This window comes from Furipterus horrens, unplaced genomic scaffold (genome assembly GCF_987537825.1).
Source record: "Furipterus horrens unplaced genomic scaffold, mFurHor1.1.pri manual_scaffold_8, whole genome shotgun sequence".
NCBI classification, from domain to species: Eukaryota; Metazoa; Chordata; class Mammalia; order Chiroptera; family Furipteridae; genus Furipterus; species Furipterus horrens.
In genome coordinates, this window is record NW_028327178.1 from 99,983,798 (window position 1) to 100,002,626 (window position 18,829).

At 38.7% G+C, this 18,829-nt stretch overlaps 1 protein-coding gene across 1 annotated transcript in view; it reads left to right on the forward strand.

The window, feature by feature from the left end:
• Positions 1 to 18,829, forward strand: part of STK4 (serine/threonine kinase 4) — an 85,438-nt gene that overhangs the window by 32,174 nt on the left and 34,435 nt on the right. The window contains exon 10 of the mRNA XM_090286473.1: positions 12,706 to 12,863. Coding sequence (XP_090142599.1) covers positions 12,706 to 12,863 — 158 coding nt within the window. The remainder of the gene's footprint in view (positions 1 to 12,705; positions 12,864 to 18,829) is intronic.

Below are 18,829 nucleotides of genomic sequence, written 5' to 3' on the forward strand. Positions count from 1 at the left end.
AACTTGAACTCCATTCATAAATTCCTCATTTTTACTGCAGAGCCATTGCTGCATTAATCTCTTTGAAGTAGCATTTTAATAACTAAGTTAGTGTAACTCAAACGCATGTTTTAGGTAAATTACTGTGATGGTATTATGTGGTAAAAACATTCCGTATTCACAGTTCCCCAGAAAGTCCTAAGTCTCATGAAGACACCTATTGTTGCTCTGAGTTTCCTCATGTTAAAACCGAAGTCCAGGCTCTTGTTGAAGTGATTTGATTTCACCACCATCCATCAGATACTAATTTCGGAGCTGCATAAGATGGAAATTCTTGACTCACAGCCTAGTTTCTTTCCATCTGCAGCTGTTTGAAGGGGATTGTTATAACATTGCCTCTCTTGTGTGTTATCTGTCCCATTCTCTGGGACTCAGATGATAGCATTTGCAAGGACGGTAAATAGAACATAAAGGCCTGCAGGTATTTTAACACTGTTTTCACCACAATAGGCTTTCTGTCTAGTTTCTGATTCCCAGGATGTTTAAAACTATCATCAGAGAATGTTAAGTGTTCATGTATCCTTGCCACTTACAGTCACCATCACAGGAGAGTTCCAGATAGTGTAGCTATACCTACCAAAGCTAAAAATTAAAACTTCAGTTTTGTTGGAATCGTATCTCTGCACAGGAGCAAGAGAAAGAAAATGGAGTAGTGGAAAAACAGTAATTTGTGGAATCAGTAATTTGGTCTGAAACTTGGCTCAGAGTCTTATGGGCTGAGTCAGATTGGGCAACTTATTTCCTTTCTTGAGCCTCAAGTTTTCTACTCTGAAAAAAATGGGGCATAAAAGTCCCTACTTTGTAGGGTTGTGAAGATGATGTGAGACAGTCTATGTAAAATACTTAACAGTGGCGTTTTCGTTGGACCTAAAATTTCCTTGAACCAGGGCTACTTTTCATTATCCCAATTCCTTTTCTCTTGCTAGTTAGGCTTTTAGTTTTTACTCTTGGTATTAGTGATGTTTTGTAAATGATACCTCTGTGAACACTGGCATGAAACTGGTTGATCTAAAGGAAGGTCACTTGTCAGTTTTAGTAATATTTTTAAAAATGTGCTGAGGAGCGAGAGGAAAAGAGAGAGAGGTGTGTGTGTGTTTCAAATTCCTTATAAATGAGATGATAGATCTTCTGAGAATCTGTTAAATAGCTCAAAATACAAGATGGTAGATTTCAAAGAAGGCTAGACTTTGGGTCCACATGAGCCTGCCTTTGTAGAGTTTCAAACTCTTATCTTAATACTGTGGAATGTATTACTGACTGGAATTTTTTCCATTCCTGAAAGATGGTCACTGTGGTTCACTGGGCGTTTATCAGAAGCTCCCTCCTGGGTGACATTTACAATAGAAGAGCAGATATCTTGGTCCTTAGACTTTGCTCACAGTTGCACAAATAATTCAAGGTCATCGTGCCAGAGTGGAGACTAGATCCTAATTTTTGCCCAGTTTTTCTAATTGTGTCCAGATGTTTGGGCCCACTTTTATCTTTGGAAACCATTAACATTCTTGATTCTTTTGGGATGAGCCAAAAAGCGCAGACTCTTGGTGCCTGAAAATTCATTCAGAACACCCTGCCAGACCACATGTTAAGATATGAAAGCACCAGATCTCAGTGTAACTTGGGTGAAAGGCTTAAGACCTATATTTTGGGGGTGATAAGGTGCTCCTTCGCAGCTCGATTGGTAAAGGCGAGCCAAGAGAGGGCCATAGTATGATAGTAATGAAGAGCAAAGGAAAACGAGTCCCAAAAGATATACTTCGGCTCTTGTGCCTAAGAGGCAGAGAAATCTATTTCAGTCAGTTCTCTGTTGCTCTAAGCCGTTTTGACCTGCTAGAAATGGAGGTGCATTTTGTTAAATTTAAAAAGATCTATAAACAGAAAGTAGTTGATCCTCTTAAGTGTTCTAAAAAATACCACTTGAAATAGTATTTGTTAAAAATAATTATTACATGCCAACTGAGAAGTATTTATTAGGTAGTCACCATGTCATTACTGTGTACTGTACAAAAATCAACCGAGACTGTCACAGCTGCCTAGGAATTTGTAGGTTACAAGGGGAAAACGACATTTGTTATGACCATTATGTAATATTCATGGAGCGCCTACTGTACTGTCCCTGTTCTTTCTCACTTGTTGTATGGATGAAGCCTCACTGAGGTGCTTCAGATAGTGGTATTCACTGGTGACATACCTTAGTTAGAGCTCTATAGGACCTCCGCACATGAAGGTGATATAATCCTGGCCAGTGCTGGGTGAGTACTAGAGAAAAGTGTTAAAGGATGCGTAAGAAGAGAAGCAGAGATTTGGATATACGAAAGGCTAGGGGAGGCTATTCCAGACAGGTACAATGTCAGAAAGGTAGGGAAAAGACATTGATTATTCTGTTTGGCTGATGTGGATGTTGACCAGATATTGGAGAATATTGAATGCCAAAACAAGGAGTTTAAACTTGATTCTGTTGGTAATCGTGTAGTGCAAAGACATTTTTATCACAAAAGTGATAAACCAAAGTGTTTCTTTTTAGAAGAGTCATTTGGATGATTTGGAGTTTGAAAAGGCCAGAAAAGGTGAGACCAATTAGGAAATTGTTGAAATAACTAAGGTATGGATTATTCTCACCAGTAAGCCTTTTGTATACTTTCATTTTCATTTTTCTTTATTTTTAAAAAAGATTTTATTTATTTATTTTTAGGGGGGGAGATAAAGAGGGAGAGAAACATCAGTGTGCAGTTGCCTTTCATGCACCCCCCAGCTGGGGTCCTGACCCGCAACCCAGGCACATGCCCCAATCGGCATCAAACCGGCAACCTTTTTGGTTTGCAGGCTGGCACTCAATCCACTGAGGCACACCAGCCAGGGCTCTTTTGTATCTTTTTAGATGTGCTGCCTCTATTCCTCTAGTTAGTAACCCTTTGAAATATGGATTTAGATCTCTTTGAATACATACGTGACAGCTCCCCAGACTTAAAGAACTAGAGCACCGGTGCCCAGAAGTTAAGTCAATTTACAGAAAGGCACTTACCAAGACTGGTTAACTGGTTATTTCAGTTGGGCTCTAGGGAGTTTATAACTTATGATTCCAGTAATTCTTAGTGGTTTCAAAAAACATTCAAAGGAACAGTTACAGCCACACACAGAAACTTGAAGAATAACTTGTGTAATTAAATGAGTTCATACATGTAGGTTCCCAGTAACAAAAACAAAACCAAAACCCACACGCACATAATAAATGTTATATGGAAAAGCAGAAAAAACAACCTATGATAAGGCGTATTATTCCAAGGAAGGAAAAAAGTTTTGAGGGATTACTCAAGTTAATTTCTTGCAAAAATTCACGTGTGAAACTGAGAAGAAAATGCAGGCTCTGTCCAGTTCTCTAGTTTAAACAGAATTAATTACTGTTAAGGTAGAAAAGAGTTACTATTGTGGAAATTAAGGAGAGAGTAGGTTGACCATGTGGTTTACTTAGTGACAGCCTTCAAAATGGATGTTTAAAATGGAAGGACATAAAGTTTAATGTCTAATGATGGTCATTCCAAATGAAGAGATGGGCTTCAGCCTTTGCTCAAGCTCCTTCCTAGTTATGGTGACCTTGTCATTATGTTAGAGCTCAGATGAATCCAGAAACGAAAGAAGTAGTAGAGGAACAAGGTCCTGCTGTTTTTTAAAGTGAGTTATTGATATATAATTTGCATATCATATAATTCACTCATTTTAAGCATGCGGTTCAGTGATTTAACACTCCAGAAGTTTTTCCTGAGGACTGCTTTTATAAAACTGCCATTGCTTCTAATATAGAATTTTATTTCAAATGAAGAGAATATACTTTCCCTAATTTTCCCTCCTATTCCAACAGAAAATCTTAAGTGAACATGCATCCTCATAGTCATGAGGCTGCTGAGGGTAGTGGTCAGGATTTTCTGTTAGGTCAGTGAATATAAGGAGGGGTGCAATGTCCGGTGCTATAAATGGCAGCTCAGTGCACTGTGTAGCCTGAGTCCATTCAGGATGACTACCCAATTTTGACATATTATGGATAAATATACACGTTAAAATAAACCGAAGAACCACAGTATATCTTATACTTTTGTAAATAGTGTTTTGTAGATAGCATTTCAGTTTTCCCAAAAGGCTGATATATTTCGATATTTTGATTTCACCCATGTTAACTTTGAGTTGGCAGAGGTAACCTAACCAACTACCATTATGTTTTGGTACTAAAGCATATACATTTCAATGAAGTTATTGATATGCAAAAGAAGCATGCAATTCAGTGGTTTTTTTGGTGTATTTATAGAGTTGCACAACCATCACCATAATCTAGTTTTTAAAAATTTATTATTTTAAAATTGAGACATAATCCACATATCATAAAACTCACCGTTTTAAATTATAATTCTGTTGATTTTAGTGTATTAAACAAGGTTGTGCAACCAGAACTACTGTTGAATTCCAGACATTTTCATTGCCTCCAAAAGAAACCACAATCCTGTTAGCAGTCACTTCTCACTCCCCGCTTCCCCTATCCTCAAGCAACCATTAATCTGCTTTCTGTCTTTTGGGGTTTGCCTATTCTGGACATCCTATAGAAACGGAGCCATATAAAATATGGCCTTGTGTCTGGCTTCTTTCGCAAGTTTAATGTTTTCGAGGTTTATCCGTTTTGTAGCATATATCAGTACATCATTCCTTTTTGTGGCTGAAAAATATTCTGTTGTATGGATAGACTCCATTTTGTTTATAATCCAATTTTAGAACATTTCGATCACTCTCCAAAGAAACTTCATATCCTTTAACAGTCACTCGTCATCCCACCTACTCACCCCAACCCCATAGCCCTAGGCAACCACTCACCTTCTTCTGTATCTATGGATTTGCCTATTCTCAACATTTCATCGAAATAGTCATAGAATATTGGTCTTCTGTGACTGGCTTCTTTCATTTAGCATAATGAGGTTCACCCACATTGGACCATGCGTGTATCAGGGATTCATTCCACTTTGTTGCTGAATGATAGTCCGCTGTGTGCATACACCACATTTTATTTATCCATTCATCAGTTGATGGACATTTGGGTCCTTTTGCTTTTACCTAGCATTTTTCAAAGGAAAATAAATATAGGCTACTGTTGCTTATGAATTCACCCCTTTGTCTGTGGGCTTAGACAGATTGTCCATTTAGCTTGCCAGATGCTGCTTACAAAGAAAAATGGGCCAGTCCTAGTATAGGAATTCATGCATTTCCTCCATCAGATAAAAGAATCAGAGCAAGACATGGCTATTTTCAAAGTTTGACTTTTCTGCTTTCCCTATGGCTTCAGGTTTCTGGTATTATCATTCAACTGAACGTCTTCATTTCTTGGGATACACCTGAAAAAATGCCCTAGCTCACATTGGAACAAGAAGCCCACCAGCCAGCTGAAGCCCTGGGGACAGCATTGCCTTTAATCAGCTTGGAATGATTCTCTTACGCTTTCAGTGCTGACAGGCTGTTGTCCAGCTCACTTGATCATCCAGCTCAAAAGCGCTGAAAGAAAAGTTGGGAGATAAGGTTACTGGGAAAATTCCATTCCCTGGCTCTTTCTACACAACTTAATGGCAGTTCTGACATGTGAAGAATTTTCATTTTGTTTTTACAGAATTTGCAATATGAGATGCAGCTCACCAGACTTAAAATCTCATGGTGAAGGTTATACTCTATCTATGAAATCTTAGGCAAATTTCTCACCTGTAGGGTGGAAATAATAACACATGACTCAGAGACCTGAGCATTAAAGGAAATAGTGCATTGTCTGGCACGTGGTAGGTGCCTAACAAGTGCACATTTGCTTCCCTCATATTTATTTACATGGCAGTCATGAAGTTGGGATGAGAACATCATCATGTGAAGGTACCTAGTAAAAAGCTGGAAACTTAGAAGGTGTCCAGTAAATGTAAGCTGAATTTGAACTTGGATTCCCAAAGAATGGACCTCTTCTTGTCGATAGAATGCTGTGTGGGAATGAGGGGAAGATAGGCTCTATCAGTTAGTTTTCGCTGTGTCACCTCACACCTTAGTGGTCAGCCGGCACGGAGCGGCGGGGGCTGGCTGACTTACACTGGCCTCAGCTGAGACAGCCTGTTGAGTAAGGCCTCTCTCCACGTGGCATCTGGCGGGCTCACTGAGGTTGATTTGCATGGTAGCAGGACACAGACGCACTTTTCAGATATTTGCAATTGTCTCAATGGCCAAAGCAAGACACATCGGGTAGGCCCAGAGTCATTGTGGGAGGGCGCAATCAAAGGGCAGAGATACCAGGAAGAAAAGAAATTATTGTTTCTATTTCTACAGACAATATACCTTAAGTACTAATTATGATAATAATGTAGATCTGTTTACTGAGAATTTTATTAGTTTATAAAAGTCAGACTGAGAACAGGTAGTACAATTTGACTAGTGTTATTATTAAAGATATGTTGGTCACGGCGGGAGTAATACCTCCTCCATATAAACTTCATCTGTCAGCGAAGCACTCAGTTGAAAAAGACACAGAATAGTTGGTGATTTAACTCCAAAATTATTAGAAGTCTTTAACTGAGTTGGGAAGGGCTATTGTCATTAAATAAGAAAACTCAAGTGTGAAGAAAGCAAATACTCTCATTTTCTCATGTAAATAGTGATAGAAATGAGACAAGTGATTATACTTTAGCTTAACAGACAGTCCTTTGATTTTTATGCTGTGTTTCAGAATTAGACCACAAAAAAGTTATCTTTAGTGTTTCATCCCTGGTTTAAAGACCTGAATTTTTGAAACCCACCAGTATTGCATTGGAAAGGAATTAATGAAGCATCATAGAAGTATATAGTGCTGACTATACAATTTTTATTGTTAAATATGGAGCTTTCTTAAAAAAAAAAAAAAAAAAGTCTATGGTTTTTGTAACAATTCCATAGGGGCACATAATTTTAAATTACCTGTTATTTCTATCCAGAAGTTGTCATTTTTATTGATGAACTTCTATCAGTCACTTTTCTGTGCATATATAAAAATGGATGGATGAACAGACGTGAAATGACAGAAGTAATGAGGAGAGGTTAGTGTATGATATATGCAACTTACTCTCAAATATTAAGTGTGTATTTTCTAAGAAAGGAGACATTCTGTTTGTGTGTATTTCCTAAGAAAGAGGATATTCTCTTTTGTTACCAATATACGGTTGTTAAGTGGTGATTTTTTTAAAGAAGAGCTTTTCTCTTCTCTCCCCAACCTTCTTCACTTCAAAATTATTACTTTGGGCTCTTGGATTTGTTTTATTCAGTACACTGTTTTTGATGCTCCTAGTGTCCCATAATTTACCAGTGGAACCCCTCATGGGGGCTCCTGTATCTTGTTGATGTGTGCCCATCAGTTTTTGAGTATTTGCTTGCTTCTTCTGACACAAAAAGAGGTCCAGGCCCACTTTGAACATTTCTTGCCCTAGACCTGGAATTAGCTCTTTCTCTTAAGAAGCCTTAGTTCCTTTGAGTGGGAATGGTATTTAGAAACCCAGATCTGAGCCTTCAGTGTGCTCATTGGTAACAGGGTGTTGTTCCTTCAGAGCCTTTAATGAAAAAAGCTCAGAATATATTTTTTAAAATAAATTATGAAGACATGTTAATACTTGCAGTTCAAATATGATACCCCAAGATTCTTCTGTACTTCCCGTCTAATATTTTGATACTTAGGTATTGCCAGATCTCCTCTAGAGGGTTTGTACTGTTTGTACTCCAACAGCGTAGGAAAGTGCCTGTCCTCACAGCCTCACCAACCAAATTCAAAACTTTTGAATTTTTGCCAATCTGAAGTGTAAGCAGTTGCATCTTGAAGTAGTTTTGATTTGTTTCTCTTATTACAAGTGAACCTACGCATTTTTTTTTTTCCATGTTTAAGGGCTAATTGGATATCTTTCGTGTACATACTGTCTTTTCATGTCTTTGGCCCCCTTTTTTTCCCTTTTGGTCTTATCTTCCTTGATTTTCAGAATTCTTTATGCATTTTAGGAACTTATCTGCCTATATATAAAGAACTCTTCAATTTTTGAAAAAGAAAATTCTTTTAAAAAACTATGATATTTGTGATAGATGTTTTCTTCCAGTTCATCATTTGTCTTCACTTAGAGTGTGTGGTGCTTATTAATTTTTAAAAATTTGTGATGTTTTCTTCACACAAAAGGTTTTCATCTGTCCATTTTTTATTGCATCTGGGGTTTTGCCATAGTTAGAAAGCCTTTTCCACACCCAGGTTTTAAATGCATTCACACATGCTTTCTTCCAGTACTTACGGTTTCCATTTTTGCAATTAGAGCTCGTCTCCTTTTGGAGTTTTCCTAGTTTAAGGTACAAGGTGTGGATCCAATTTAATCTTTTTCCAAAGAGCTTTCCAGTTGTTTGAATGGCCACTTGGGCTTTCTCTATTGTTTCCAGACTTTCTGTTCTGCTCAGCTGATCAAGGTATCGAGTAAGGACATTTTGCATAAAAGTAACTGCATTCCTCATGTGTCAGCAGTTGGGTGGCTCGGAGCCTCTGTAAACACACCCAGTCTGAGATGCGCAGGCTTCTGTGTACCTTTGCTGCGAGTGAGTGGTCGGAGAAGGGGACTGATCGGAAGGACTTAGCTTCCTGATTTGTCAGCAGAGTCCCAAACACCCCCATTTTTACAACCTTTATTTTGTTGTAGTTCCTTCAGAACTATATTATGAAATAATACCTTAAATTTTTTCTATTTTTTTTTTCATTTTTAAAAATTTTATTTATTTTTAGAGAGAGGGGGAGGGAAGGAGAAAGAGAGGAAGAGAAATACAGATGTGAGAAACACCAGTTGGTTGCCTCTCAAGTGTCCCCATCCGGGGACCTGGCCCGCAACCCAGACATGTGCCCTGACTGGGAGTCAAACCGGCGACCTTTCCATTCCCAGGCCAGCACTCAGACCACCGAGTCACACCAGCCAGGGCGATACCTTAAATTTAACTTAAAAATTAAACAGTAAGTGTGAAAAGCACCTAACATCATGCCTAGAACAAACAAAACAAAACACACATTCAACACACAATCATTGACTAGTGTTAGCAAATATTGTGTGGAATTCCTGATAAGTGAGGAGGGAACAAATAGTGAAGTAAGCTGTTGGCAACATCTGGAAGTGGGCAAATCTGGGATTGGCTGCTGTTAAGCTTAGCAATGGAGATAGTAAGGTGACAGATGTCTGAGACACAGTCCGGTTGCTGGCCTGAAACTGCACTAGCCCAGGTCAGGAAGTTAGATTGCAGGGAACAGGGGTGCCAGGAGAGAAACACTTGTTGTTCCTTATCTTCTAGACCCTTCCCTAGCCACTTCTTCTTTTTTTTTTCTTTTAAGTAAATGTGAATTTATTGGAATGCTATTTGGATATCACAGAACTATGCTCGGAAACAAGATGAAACCAAGGAATTTAAAATTTTTTTTTTTCATTTTCCAATTACAGTTTACATTCAGTATTATTTTGTATTAGTTTCAGGCGTACAGCGTAGTGGTTAGACATTTCTATAACTGAAGAAGTCGTCGTCGGCAGCCGTCCGTCTCGAGAGACGATGGTGTAGCTTCTTAAGAGTCTATCTGCACCACCGAGAATGGTTGTGCAGTCCGACTCGGGAGTGACACGGTATCTGTCTCCTCCCGTGTTGAATCGACATCTTGCGATGACGCTGGAGTGTCCTCTCCAGTGGAGCTGAAGCTACAGAGCCTGGGCAGGGTGATATGGAGGGTCTGCTGTTGCCCATGCAGCAGACCCCCCCCTCTCTTCGCAGCTGAAGGATCCAAGGGAAAGACGGAGTCAATACAGCTTGGCTTCAGGTGCGCCGCAGGAGTTGCCGGTGTTGACTACAACGTCAAACCGCCTTAGGGACTCCGGCTCCGGATTTTCTGTCGGGGTTTACTCCCTTAGCCTTTCCCCTGAAGAGGTATGCCGCAAGGCAGCGGAGGTTTTTTGGAATCAGAGTTTTCCTTCTCTGATGTGCCCTGACTGGAAGATCGAACCAGCGACACTTAGCTCGCAGGCCGACGCTCAATCCACTGAGCCAAACCAGCCAGAACTGAAGAAGTGCTCCCCCAGTATTTCTAGTATCCACCTGGGACCATGCATAGCCCATCCACTTCTTAAGGCTCTGAACCTTCTATGTGTTTTTTTTTTTCATTACTGGGAGGAGGGCTGTATAGACCCACATGTTCATGGAAAGCACTAAATAAAAACTGTACTTCCCAGTATGGACTACTAAGCACACGCACAAAACGGCTTCAGCATATGAAATAGGTACATTGAGCTGGCTAGGTTTTAAGTCATGCCAGGTAAAATTATTCTTTTTGCTATTGTTACTAGTTATAACTAGTAACTGCTATCTCCTGCTCTCATATGGTAACTGCTATTACCTAACTGCCCTGCTCTGTAACTTCTGATGCTTCTCTTAGGGATGGTTTGAGGCCCAGCCTAACAATGTCTTTCCTGACTACCCCAGCTTGCAAGAATTCTCCATCTTCTGGGCCCATGTAACTTGTATGATCAGTTCGATCTATGTAATACTTATCCTGTACTATCTTCTTTTAAAAAATGTTTCAAACTATGTATGGTGTCCAATGGGTACTAGATTTATCAGGGTGACCACTTTGTATGTTATACGAATGTCTAATCACTGGGCTGTATACCTGAAACTAATATAATATTGTATATAACCTGTAACTGAAAAATTAAAAATTATTTAAAAGAAGAAAATGTTTAAAAGAATAAAATCACCTACAATCCTACTATTAGAGACAAATCCTATTAACATTTTAATATATTTTTTTATCATTTTATTTTTTTCTTCTGTTATTTTACAAAATTTATATCATACTGTGTATATAATATTGTATTCAATTTTTCCCTTAACTTTATCATAAACCATTTGTAAATGTCATTTTATTATTATTTTTTGATTATATTTTATTGATTATGCTACTACAGTTGTATGAATTTTTCCCCCTTTGCCCCCCTCCGCCCAGTACCCACCACTCCCTTAGGCCATCCCCCCACCATTGTTCCTGCCCATGAGTCCTGCGTACAAGTTCTTTGGACACTCCATTTCCTGTACTGTACTCTACATCCCCATGGCTATTCTGTGACTACCTATTTGTACTTCTTAATCCCATCATTTCTTCATCCATTTCCCTACACCCCCTCTCATCTTTCATTAGGACCATATTTCTTTATCTTCTCATTTTGGCAGCCTCCCTGTATTTGTTTCTATGTATTAGGTAGAGCTGCTATGACTCCCTGTCTTGGTAGCGTGGCCTGACGTAGTAGGTGTTCTGTAGGGTCCAGTGGCACAGCCTCCCCTGTCACCCGAGCTGGGCACTCGAGGTGTGCCATTTGTGTGGGCTGAGTGCATCCTTCTCTTGTAGTGGAACCTTGGTTGCTATTGGCAGGTCAATAGGGGGATATACCCAGGCCAGTTAGCTTCAAGGATTGGCTGTGATATAAATAGTATTTCAAAGTTATATAATATTTCAGCCACTGTGGAAGGCAGTATTGAGATATCTTTAAAAATTAAAAATGGATCTGCCTTTTGACCCAGTGTCCCCTCTTCTGGGAATATATCTGAAGGAACCCAAGACACTAATTCAAAAGAACATAAACATCCCTATGTTCCTTGTAGAGTTACTTGCAATTACCAAGATACAGAAGCGGCCCAAGTGTCCATCAGCAGATAGGTGGATAAAACAACTATTTGACATTTACACAATGGAATACTACTCGGCCATAAAAAAGAAAGTTTTACCCTTTGTGACAGTATGGCTGGACCTGGAGAAAATGATGCAAAGTGAAATAAGCCAGAAAGACAAATACCATATGATTTCACTCATATGTGGAATCTAATGAACAAACTGAACTAACAAGGAAAATGGGGACAGACTCATAGATGGGGAACAGGATGACAGCTAGTGAGGGCAGGGAGGTGAAGGGGTGGAGGGATTGAGCAAAAAGGACAAAGGACTCATGGACAGTGACGACACTGGTGGTTGCTGGGGGGTAGTTAAGGGGACTAAATGGCAATGGAAAAAATACAATAAAAATTAAATCAAAAAGCAAATAAACACTTAAAAATAAAAAAGTTATATAATATTTCATGGAGTAGATTGTCATTTACTTATATTTTCTTTTTTATGCATATTTTTCTCATTAGTCCAATTGAGATTATCAAGGGAAGTCACCCTACTAAATCACTATCCCTTTCCTACTGCAGTGACGGTAGTGGCTGTAGATGATTAATATTTTGCTTGCTCTTCTGTTTTCAGTGTAATATTACAGGAACAATAACCTATAGGAGACCCCAAAAATATTATTTGCCGCTTACTCGGAGTCATTGTATCGCCCTAGTCTTTCCACCTAGAAAAAGGGACCCTGAGGAAATCTTTGCATGTATTCTAGGGGGACTGTGAATCCTCCGAACTTGTATGAGAAATATTTTCAGTGAACATTTGTACATTTTCCTATAGTTTTCATTAGGTTTTTGAAGTCCTTATGCAACCAAAAGCCACAGATCCAGAGGCTGTAACCCATCTGGATGGAGATACGGCTATTTATTAAACTTATCTGAAATCTAAGACATTGTATTTCACCTTTTATTTGTCTTGGTTTTCAGGAAGGGATGAGACCATGCAGCCTGCAAAACCGTCTTTCCTTGAGTACTTTGAACAAAAAGAAAAGGAAAATCAGATCAACAGCTTTGGCAAGAGTGTACCGGGCCCACTGAAGAACTCTTCAGATTGGAAAGTGCCCCAGGATGGCGACTACGAGTTTGTAAGTAGTGTCGGAAGCCAGTGGCTGCGTCTGCTGAGAAAGCTATTCGAAATATCACACATCCAGTTCTGTCATTTCACTGCAAGGGCCGGAGCATTTTCCCACATGGTTCAAGTCTCCTCTAACACCACCCCTGGGAGCCGCTCCTGGGCTGAGGGCCTCACGAGTTTGACACGGCAATTTAACCAGCACTGCGCAGCTCTGGTTCTCCCAGCGAGTGGCATCTTTTTCACTTTACAAACCCTTTATTCGCTTGCCATTTTTCTTTTGTGAGTTTGAAATTGTTCATGGAAAAAGAAATATCCAGTCACCAACTGGAAACACGCTGTCTTTAATAGTTTGTCTGAGATGGTGAGTTTTCATTTAAGAATTAGACTGGAGGGCAGTTAATGCTGTTTCGTAGTGTCTCTGCTGTTTCACTGACCATTATCCTAATTTCAGGGTCTCTGAGAGGGTTGTTCTGAATTTTGCCAAGGATGAATGTTTATTTGTCCCAAAGTTTCTTAGGAAAAACTGGGTGTGTTTTTTTCCTTTCTCTGCTGTGGAACATTCTCCCTCAGCCACAGACACTTGTTAATGTTCACAAAGATTTAATGAGTAGAGGCAATAAAAAGTTTGGAAAAAAGAAGTAAGCTAAGGAGTGTGCATTCCTTTCCTGAATATTTATAGAAAAGAATTTTCTCTTTAGGAACATTTAGTTTTTACATTCTTTTAAAAAGTTTTACATTCTTAAATTCTGTCATAATTTTATTATTGACTATAAGAGCTTAGTTCGGGCGTTATATATGGATTCTGAGAGGCCTTTCTAGTCCTGGCATTCCACTGTCCCACTGACTGGCTTAGAGGAAATGATGTCCTTCTTCCATAACATCACTCCTACTTTTGTAGAGTGGCAGAAATGTCATAGTTACACAGTTAATGATGGAGATATTCTGAGGACTAAAATAACTCACCTGGGGTTATTCAACTGATTAGTCACTGAACCCATATGAGAACTCAGGTTTATTTGTTTTATCATCTATTTGTTCATTCATTTATTTATTAAATTTCTGAGTACCGATGTGGGCTTGACGCTTTTCTAGGAATATAGTAATGAATTGAACAGCCCAAAATCCATCTCTCATGGTTTTTAGAAGATGGAAAACAAGAAATAAAATACTTAGTGCATCAGATGGTGCTAGAAAATATAAAACAGGAAAGGGAGACTGTTGGGGTAGGCAGGTGGGGAGAGAGAGAGGAGAGGTAGGGAGGGAGCGACGGGGGGGGTGGGGAGAATTGCAACCTAAAATAATGAGTTAAGGACGTTCTCAGGCCGCACCTCTAAGACAATGAATCAGAATCTCTGAAGACAGGTAGTGCCCAGTAATCTGTTTTATGTACATATGATGACTAACCCGCTAAATTCATATAGGCTTCTTACTTTTCTATTAAGTGCTATAGAAATCCAGAGATAAGGATGTATTTCTGTTTTATTAATGTTGCATTATTTTTAAATGTTCTTTTTACCCCGCTTTTGAATCTCCTGTACTCTCATTGGAGGTATCGAATAAGGAAAATGTACATTTGTAAGTAACTTCTGGAAAAGAAAGAGCCTGGTCCACTGAGTGAAGAAAGTATCCTGAGTGATCTTACTCAGTTTAAAGAAGGGTGTGTGTCAGGCTGGCTGACATGTTTCCCTCAACAGTCTCTTACAGAGACTTTCTGATTTCCTGACAGGCAGTATTTAATTATGGAAAAGATACTCTTTTTCTTCCTGTGAAGTCAATTGCTATTTTGAAATGAACTTTTTGCCCAAAATGGCAAATAGGGAGTAATTTAATTTGGAATAGCAGGATGTGATGCTGATAGAAATCTTTATACTTTCAAGAGAAACTCAATACTTGTTGCATTTCTAAGACTGAATTGCCTTACTTGCTGAGTTGAAAATGCAACATAGGTTTTCTTTAATGTTTAGTATATATAGTGATTAAATGTAAATAAGAAGTGCTTGAGAATAAAATGTTTTCTCAAGTTGGTACTTAATATTCTATAAACAGATCGCATTTTTGGAAATGAATGCTACTTTTGTGAGAATTCCGACCCTCCCATTTTTCCATTTATAAAGCCACAGAAAGCTGTAAACTTGAATCCACTTTGACTCATGTGTCTTCCAAAAACACACGGTAGGATTTTAGTCTGAGGTGGCTGGGCACCAAGAGTGATGAGCAAGGCAAACAAGGTTCTGCTCTCCTGGAGCTTAAGTGTGGCAGGGGAAGCAGGCATGGAGTCAGTCATGTAACAGTTCGGGGAATAGGAACTTAAAGGAAAAAGGCGCAGTAAAGGGATACTGTGAGCGAAGGCCTTGCAGAGGGATAAGACATTCAGCTGAGACCTGAACAAAGAGGGAAGCAAAGCCCCGGGTAGAAGGCAGAGGGACCGACAAGTACAGAGGCTCTGAAGCCGGACCCGGCGGGTGTACATTAGGAAGGGACAGAGTGTGTGGCTGGAGGAGAGTTACACATAAGGGAACAGATCACATGTAAACACATCAGTAATCACAACACATGTGAGTGCATTGAAATATATTAGAAGACAGAGGCTCCAAGTCCAGCTAAATACTGTTTATAAGCGAAATAAAATATAACTGAAAAGCTTACAACAGAGGAATGGGAAAAGATACACTAGGAAAATACTCACTAAAAAAAGTGGTGAAACAATATTAATATCAGATAAAATAGAATCCAAGAAAAATATTGTGTGGGAAAGAAATATATATTGCTAAAAGGTGTATTTGATCCAGTTTTTATCCAAAAACTAATAGAAGTATAAAGAAATAGCAAAGAGAAAACTGCCCTAGTTGAAATGTAAACATTCTTCTCAAAAAGTGAACTTTCAATTAGACAAAAACAAGACTAATACAGTTGACAAGGTTGATAAAACAGAAATGGGAACACTTTTCAAATATCCATGAATATTTTAAAACATATGTGGAATATCACAAAATCTATGTCTTAAGGTTCTTGAAAAGAAATCTCAGCACAGAAATTATACAAGCCACATTCACTGACTGTTACACAATAAAATTAGAAATTAACAGTAATAAAGTAGCCAAAGTCACTTTATCCATCTCTAAATAATTCTTGCTTTAAAGATAAAATCAAAATAGAAAATGTAAAGCTATTTAGAAATGATTTATTAAACTACAGAATTCTGATTCCTGTAACTCAGACCTGTGGGATGCGGCAAAAATGGTACCCAGAGGAAGATTTATAGCCTTAAATGCATTTTTCTTTTAGAATACAAGAAAGATTATAATTAAGATAAAAGTAGGATAAAGGTAAAAGCAGAATTTAGTGAAATAGAAAACAAAAAAGTTGATCGATGAAACCAAAAGTTTGTTCTTTGAAAGGCCTTGACATTTGGCATATTGGATCACCTTAATAAAGGAAGATACCAATAAACTCTCCTAGAGGAAAGAGGAGGAGAATGTTATTAGAGTTGGAAGAATGTTAGAATAAGAGAATGTTATTATTTATAATTTTGTATCATCGCATTTGAAAACCTAGGTAAATATATGTTTAAACATTATGCCATGATCACTTCCTGTAAGGAAGTGTAAATGCTTAAAAATATCCAAGATATTTTTGGACAAGAAGAACGATGAGGTTGGACTTACTTCCAGATGTCAAAACTTACTAAACTACCTGGCCGCTGTGTCTCGGTTGGTTGCAGCACCGTCCCATGTATTGAAAGGTCGTGGGTTTGATTCCGCATCTGGGCTCATACCTAGGTTGCAGATTTGTTCCATGGTTGGGGTGCATGTGGGAGGCAACCAATCAATGTTTCACACCAATGTTTCTCCCTCTCTCTCCCCCCTGTCCTCTCTTTCTATCTCTCTGGAATCAATATATGTATGAAATTTAAAAACTTACAAAACCACAGCAGTGAAAGTATTGTGACATTGGCACAGTAATACAACATAGATCAGTGGTACAAGTGATAGAGCCAAGAAGCATGCCTGTGTGTATATAAGAATTTATTTTATAATAGTGATAAAATGCAAAATAATGCAAACAGTATGATACACTTTGGGTAAATTTTTTAAAAGCCACAAACCATGCTGCATATTGCTATATATCGCCACACATGTAACTGCATAGATTAAAAAAGAGGATATAAAATTACTTAAGAGTCATTACCTTTGAGGAGAGGAACTTTAGTTTTAGCTGTTTTTACAGCAAGAATGTATGACTGTACTAACGTATTACTTGCTTAAATTTTTTTTTCTTTTTTTTTTTTTTTTAGTTTTTAAAATTCTACTTAGGTTTCCCTGGTTTTAATCTAGAGTTAGCCAGAGCTAACTCCATAGGTCTAGATGAACCACAGTAATTTCGGTAGTACTAACTTTGCAAGTATGTTGATTATTAGCTCTAGGTATCCTCAGGCGTTGGAGTACAATTCCTATTTATTCAAATGAAGCTGTTTCCAGATTTCTTATGATTTATTTTATAAAAAGAGCTGAGAGTAGCTGGCCCCCACATATTGATTTAGTCTATTCATTGAAGTCCCCTGTGTGGGCTTTGTATGAACAGGCAACACTCCAAGACCCTTGACAGCTGCGACTTTCTTATCCTTATCTTTGTGTTCCTAACACCTAGCAGTTGCCGAGCTTAAAGTCAGTACGCACGTTTCAGTTACACTCGGACACGGTCTCTGAATTAATTCAGCAAATGCAGTCACTACCCTGAGAGAGCTCATGGTGTAGCAGAAAAGATAATCAAATAATTTTGATGCATTGTGCTAATAATAATAGTTTCCATTTACTGAGAATATACTATGTGCCAGACGTTGGTCTGAGTCCTCTATGTTTGTGAGCCCAATCCTCACAGTCACCCACGAGGTAGTAATATTATTATTCTCATCTTGTGGATGAAAACACTGAGGGTGAGGGGCTCAATAATTGATTAAGGTTACGCAGGAAGTAAGTGGCACAGCAGGGATTTGAATCAGAGCAGTGGGCGCCAGAGCCCATCCTCTTAACCACCGGCACTGTTACGGCCTCTCTCTAGGCTGTTTTGGTCAATTCTCTTCATCACGTGCATTTAAAAAGTGCTGTAGGAGCCGAGGGAAAGCATCAGGAAGCCTCGTTTGAAGGATATTTTGAAAGGTGAGTAGGAATTCTTGAGCTGGAGAAGGGGGGAAAGGGCATTCTGGGCTGAGAGGGAAGTGCGTGGGCATGAAGGAATGTGGGGGGGGCGGTGCTGAGGAATGTAGTTGGAGCACACGACCTGGGAGGGGGCAGAGGGACAGAAGGAGAGCCTTCTGGTGAAGTGCGTGCGTGCCCAGCGTGCCCGTAGCGTCTGCTGGAAGCTGCAGAGCTCTTTTTAGAATGTTCCTTGGCGAATCAGAGAGATTAAAAATAGAATTCTAATGCAGCCCAAGAGCTAATAAGCTGATATTTCTCTGAAGTGTGATAATGGGTCCATCAGGATATAAAATCATTAACCTATTAATTCAAAATTAAGTTGATGAAAGTAACAGAACCTGAACAAGATTGATTGCTTGGATTCCCTGGGTAGTTGTTACAAAATTATAAGCCATTCATAGCTTTTTGTGGTAAGGAAGGATACATTTTAAGCCCCGAGTTTTCCCCAGGAGGGTGATAGTCTCTGATTTTATGTAACTTTATCTTAACCATTCTTTCCTAGATAGGGCTTCAAATATGATTGTGAAGTAGAGATTTCTTTAGGTTTTTATGAAAAAGCTTCAATGAATTATTAGGATATAATCAATTACTCATTTTTTTTCTTAGATTGCACTTTTTGCTTTTTCTGTACACCTTAGAAATAAGACATTTGATGGGAAGTGAGAATAATTATCTCATTTATAATTAAAAATCATGATTGTTGCTGTGGTAGCAGAGATGCTTTATTTACACGTTTAAATTAATACTCTCAAGGATGCAGCTTGATATTTTGTGGGAACCC